At 46.7% G+C, this 6,000-nt stretch overlaps 1 protein-coding gene across 2 annotated transcripts in view; it reads left to right on the top strand.

Moving 5' to 3' along the window:
• The first annotated feature begins 513 nt into the window (after positions 1-513).
• LOC112670458 (solute carrier family 23 member 1-like) overlaps positions 514-6,000 on the top strand; it is a 39,248-nt gene continuing 33,761 nt past the window's right edge. Inside the window, exons 1-2 of one of the 2 annotated variants that reach the window (XM_035699517.2) lie at positions 514-955; positions 3,178-3,324. In XM_035699517.2, the coding sequence (XP_035555410.1) occupies positions 914-955; positions 3,178-3,324 (189 nt within the window). In that variant the 5' untranslated portion in view covers positions 514-913. The remainder of the gene's footprint in view (positions 956-3,177; positions 3,325-6,000) is intronic. The other variant, XM_025464141.3, reaches the window with a different exon arrangement.

Here is a 6,000-nt window from a genome sequence, read left to right as displayed (position 1 = left end):
GTCCCCTGCACCCACCCACCCGCCACCCCACTGGCTTGTCAAACATCTCGTTGTTGTGTTTTTCCTTGGATCATCATCCACTGATGTCTATGTGCATCCCACCATGTGTTTCCTGAAACTTGGGACCCAGTTCCACCCATTCCAGAACATTCTGCGACCAGGAGTAGCTGGTACTTGGCTTTCTTTGGACTTCACGGAGGGGAGTTTATTCAGAGTATCTGAGGAGGGTCCTGTGCAGAGTAAGAGCAAGAGTACACCTTCCTGGATCTCTCTTTCTGAAGAGTGGGCTATTAGATATTTCTGGGTGTTAGGAAGATAGACACGTAAGGTTTAGAGGCATTCTTTTCTCAGATTCTCCCCTGAGAGCTGTGCTCTATCAATGTACCTTGGCAGTATCTCCCAGATTAACAGGAATGCCCTTTGTCTTATGATGACTACATTATTGCATCTCAGAGGCCAGGCTGGTTGGACTATTTCTTCAGCTCAACTAGTCATTAAGAATCAACTTTAAGAAACTGCTAAGCCTGTGCTTTCAGCCCAGAGCCTCACCCTCATCACCACCCCTCCTCTCCTGCCTCCCAGAATCAGGCTTTCAGAAAGTACTCCCATGCCACTCCCAAAAGGCTGTACCTGATTTGTTCCCCTAGTGTCATAGAGGATCATTAACCTCTCCACACTCCTTCACACTTATTAAATTATGAAACATTTGCTGCACCTGAGTGCACCTTGGTCTCCGTGATGATTGGAGGGGGCAAGAGAAGTCTGGAAGCCCCACCCCTCCCAGAGCCAGCCCAGGATCCTTGTCTTTCTCTCCATTTTGGCAGGCGGTGAAACGTCAATCTCTTTCAACCGGAGCGGGTTCCCTTCGTTTTTACCTTGAGACGAGGCCAAAACGGGCAGACCCTGGGTTGCCATGAGCTTTACCATCACCAGCTGTGAGCACCCCGACCCTCTGGTGAGTGCTGCTAAAAGAGAGGGAAAAAACGAGTGGGGACGGGAGCAGAATGGAAGAAAGGCCTGGAGGGGGCCCCAGCCTGGAGTTCCAGAGCCCTAATTGATTCATGCTCAGGATGGCTCACGTTCTAGAGACTTAAAGTGGTTAGATAGGTGTGCAGCTGCCCCCACAACCTCCATCATAAGGGCAAAAACTCCTCCAGGGGCACTAACCTTGATGGGCAAATCCTAAAGCAATGGGGAAGAGTTGGAAGATCCTCTTTGGTTTAACCTTTATTCACAGGTCGGTCGCTGCTGAATCCAAATCTCTGAGTATCTGTTTTCCAAGTTTCTCAGTGTTAACATTTCTTTGATCAGAAGGACTTTCTGAAACAAAGCAAAAGGAAAGAGAGAGGGCATCTGAGAAAGAGAGCGAGCTAATATTTACCAACCAGCCAATTCACCCCAGGCATTTCATGTGCTTTATTTCCTTCTTTCCAAGCCAATGACACAAGTGCTTCTGTTCTCAGATGGGGAAGCTGAGGCCCAGAGAAGTAAAGTGACAGTCACCCCTCTGGGGGCATCTCGGGGCTGGTCTGTGAGCCCTGGCCCCACCACCTTCGCAACCTATTTCTGAGCGCTGTAACGCAGCACAGTGGACTGACTGGGGCCCTTCTGGTGCTTGCCGATGGCCACCATAGGGGGGAAAGAGCTCCTCAGCACCAGGCCGGGGCTGCAGCCCTGGCCGGTGTGTGTGTGTGGGGGGGGAGGGGGTGGTACCCTCCTCCCTGGGGCTCTCAGATTTCCCTCCGGCCCAGGCGGCCAGCCCCTGCCCACCGTTGCCCTGCCTTCTGGGGAAGAAATGGAGGCTGGCCCTCTTTTCCAGGAAATTATGGGAGGCCCTGCAGAGATGTCTCTTCTTCCTTCCCCAGAATTCTTTCCGCCCTACTGTCATGAAATGAAACAAAACAGAAGAAAGCAAAAGTCTTGGGAAATCCTTGGGGGACTCCCACATTTTGGTTTACCTGCAGCCTCCTGGAGAGTGTTGGGTCTGGGCCTGGACCCACCCTCCTTCAGTGGTCGGTCTTCTCTTCATTTCCAGGGCCCACTTCCCTGAGATGTTTTTGGCTTTGCATGAATTTTGCTCTGCCAGGAACTTGGAGAAGTATTAGCAAGGGGAAGATAGCTTCCTGGCCCTTATGGCCTAGCTGGGGGAGAGCAGGGCATGCAGGAATGTTCTGGTACAAGAGAGAAAACATGAATTCCATAACAGAGGGACACAGAGTGCTGGGAGTTACTGGGGAAGAAAAGCATATGGGTGTGGGAGGTCAGGGGAGATGGTGGGGAGGAGGCTCTGAGCTTGGGGAGCCGCAAGAGGGTAGGGGAAGCAGGGGGCTCGAGTGGGGGCCGCAGGGGGAGCTGAGGCACCGACCCAGGATAATGAAGGCCGCATTTGGAGAAACCTGGACCACCCCATTGGCTAGAGCCAGGTCGGTGGGAGTGTTAGGAAACAAACACAGAGGGCCAGGTGGGGGGCTGGAGGCTGGGTGGGGTGCGAGTGCAGTCAGAAGGGCAGGGGTCCTCTTCCCCCCAGGACCCACCCTCCCGAGGTTGCCGTCACTGCACCAGAGCCACCTCCTGTCAGCCCCAGGCAGGTGGGCACTGTAGCCGTTGACATTTGCCTGCCGCATCCATCCATTCGGTCGGTCTACACCCAACATAAGTGTCGGCTGCTCTAGCAGCTGGGACTACACAGGCGGGTAAGGCATGATGAACGCATTCACGGAACTCCCAGCCCAACCCAAGAGGTGGATAAGGGAACTGTCCGTTATAACAAAAAGGCTGTGTGGAGAGCTTTGGCAGACGTAAACACAGGGCCAGTGGGAGTTGTACCATTCTGGGCCCAGGAGCCCCATTTACCGGTCTGGGAGGGAAATCTGCCCATCTTCTGACCTTGGAGTTGGCCCCCACCCCTCCTGCCCAAGGTTGCTTGTCTGCAAAGGGCTTCAGGCCAAGCAGCCACTCCCCTTGCAGGGCTCCAGACTTCACATGTAGGCCCACCTAGATGTACAGTGCAGAAAATCACTGGTGTTTTGAGTCTGGATCTAAGAATCCCAAACTGGCCAGCTGTTAACCCTGTCCTGTTGCCTCTTCCCCCTGGCAGGCCATCTATCTATCCAGGTGAAATCAGGAAGTCCATTGATTCCTCTTAAAATGCCTAAGTGTGTCTTCTCTTGTTCTCAGCAGAGAGGTGACGATGTGCTCAACTGTGACAACGAAGGCCAAGGCAGGAAGAAGGATGGGCAGTCCAGGAGCCCTAGCAGCAGCCAGCTGATCTATAGCATCCTGGATATCCCACCATGGTATCTCTGCATCCTCATGGGGATCCAGGTAATGCCACCCAGCGAGCACTGGGTCTGAAGACACTAGACTGCCTCAAAAGTAACACTGATCACACCCAGGCCAAACTAGTCAAGGTTCCCCAACTTTGGTTACTCATATTCTTGTCTTCCATGTAGTTGACCTACAGGGGAACTCAAAGCTCCATGTGTCTCTTTTTCTCAGGGGTGTGGAGGTGAGGGTGGTAGGACTTAGCAGAAGATTCTCTCTCATGCTAAGCTGATGGGTCATATCAAGGAACCTGACTGCATCATTTTCATGATACCAATTTCAATTTATTTGATTTGCAACAACTAAAAAAATGTGATAACCAGTGCTTGGGGGGAATTTGGGGAAACAAGGACTGTCAAACACTTTGGTTGGAACATTTTTTGATGCAACCTTTCTGGATGGCCTTTGGTAGTTTCCATCAACATATAAATCACAGGCCCTTTAGCCCAGTTCCCAGTGCTTAAGAATTTCTCTGTGGATACACTGGCAAGGACTGAAGATGCACAACATCTCAACAAAATACCAAGATGTTCTTGTAAGATCATTGGCGATAGTAACGTCAAACCACACAACAAATTAGCAAAACGGTAAATACAATCCAAATATCCTTCAAAGTGAACTGGTTAAACAAGTTGTAACACAACCCAACAGATGACTTTTGTGTGCAGCTGTTCAAAAGAGAAAAAGACACATTTATCTTGCTGTTGGGGAATATTCCCCAATGGATAGTAAGCGAAAGAAGCAAAGTAAATAACTGTGTATATACTGTTATCTTTTGAGTGTGTGTTAAAAAACAGAGAGAGGGAGAGATAGAAGTAATTTGTGGTTTTGAAGGATTCATAAGAAACTAATCGAGGTATTTAGCTTTGGAAAGAAGAACCAGGAAAGGGAAGGTGGCTTTCCACTTTCACTTTCAATTTTGTAACTTTTTGTGACATGAATTTTCCAGACTCATAGATGTGCTTCTTTTCATTTTACAAACTCAACATGGGTTATCAGAGATGGGACACACTTTTTATTTACTTCTTAGCGCTTTCCTATGAAGTAAGAAAAGCCAATGTCATACTACTTAAAAATATTATTATGAACCAATAAAATGGATAATATGAATAACATAGATCTATCTTCACTGACTCAGAAAACCGTAAGGTGGGATCCCTGGGTGGCGCAGCGGTTTGGCGCCTGCCTTTGGCCCAGGGCGCGATCCTGGAGACCCAGGATCGAATCCCACATCAGGCTCCCGGTGCATGGAGCCTGCTTCTCCCTCTGCCTGTGTCTCTGCCTCTCTCTCTCTCTCTGTGACTATCATAAATAAATAAAAAATTAAAAAAAAAAATTAAAAAAAAAAAATAAATAAAAAGAAAAAAAAAAAAAAAAAAAAAAAAAAAAAAAAAAAAGAAAACCGTAAGGTCCTATTTTTGAATTTAAGAAAGCCAAATGCTGCTGTCAAGTTTTCCCAACACCATTTGTTGAAGAGACTATTTTTCTCCCAGTGGATATCCTTTCCAGCTTGCCAAAGATTAAGTGATATATAGTTGTGGGTTTATTTCTGGGTTTTCTATTCTGTTCCATTGATCCATATGTCTATTTTTGTGCCAGTACCACACTGTTTTGATTACTACATTTTGTCATATAAGTTGAAGTCTGGAAGCAAAGCTTAGAGCTTTGCTTTTCTTTCTTCTTTCTTCTTGTTTTTTGTTTGTTTGTTTGTTTGTGGTTTGTTTTTGTTTTTGTTGTTGTTGTTTAGAGTGGGAGGAGGAAGGGGCAGAGAGAGAAAGAGAGAGAATCTTACCAGACTCCACACGCTGTGCAGAGCCTGAACCCAGGGCTCGATTTCATGTCCCTGAGATCATGAGCTGAACCAAAATCCAGAAGCAGACATTTAACTGACTGAGCCACCCAGGCGCGCCCCTCCAGAATTGCTTTGCATTTTCAAGATTGCTTTGGCTATTTGGGGTCTTTTGTAGGTCCATACAAATGTTAGGATTGGTTGTTCTAGTTCTGTGACAAACACTGTTGGCATTTTGATGGAGATTGCGTTAAGTGTGCAAATTGCTTTGGGTAGTATAGACATTTCACTGATACCTGTTCTTCTGATTCATGAGCATGGGACATAGAATGTCCTTCCATTTCTTTGTGTCCTCTTCAATTTCTTTCATCATTGTTTTATAGTTTTCAGAGTATAAATCTTTCACCTCTTTGGTTAGATTTATTCCTAGGCATCTTGTTACTTTTAGTGCATCTGTAAATGAGATTGTTTTTCTTAGTTTCTCTTGCTGCTTCTTCACTATTGGTGTATAGACATGCAACAGATTTCTGTACATTGATTTTGTATCCTGCGACTTTACTGAATTTGTTTATCAGTTCTAGCAGTTTTTTGGTGGAGTCTTTCAGCTTTTCTATATATGATGTCATATCATCTGCAAATAGTGAAAGTTTACTACTTCCTTACCAATTAGGATGCCATTTATTTCTTGTCTGATTGCTGTCGCTAGGACTTCCAGTACTATGGTGAATGAAATGGTGAGATTAGACATCCTTGTCTTGGTCCTGACCTTATGGGAAAAGCTCTCTATTTTTCCCTACTGAGGATGATATTAAGTGTGGGTTTTTCATCTATGGCCTTTATTATGTTGAGGTATGTTCCCTCCAACTCTACTTCATTGAGGGCTTTTA

Source organism: Canis lupus, chromosome 16, assembly GCF_003254725.2.
Source record: "Canis lupus dingo isolate Sandy chromosome 16, ASM325472v2, whole genome shotgun sequence".
Taxonomy (NCBI): Eukaryota; Metazoa; Chordata; class Mammalia; order Carnivora; family Canidae; genus Canis; species Canis lupus.
Note: the sequence above shows the minus strand (reverse complement) of the source record. Positions and strands in the feature narration are given on the sequence as shown.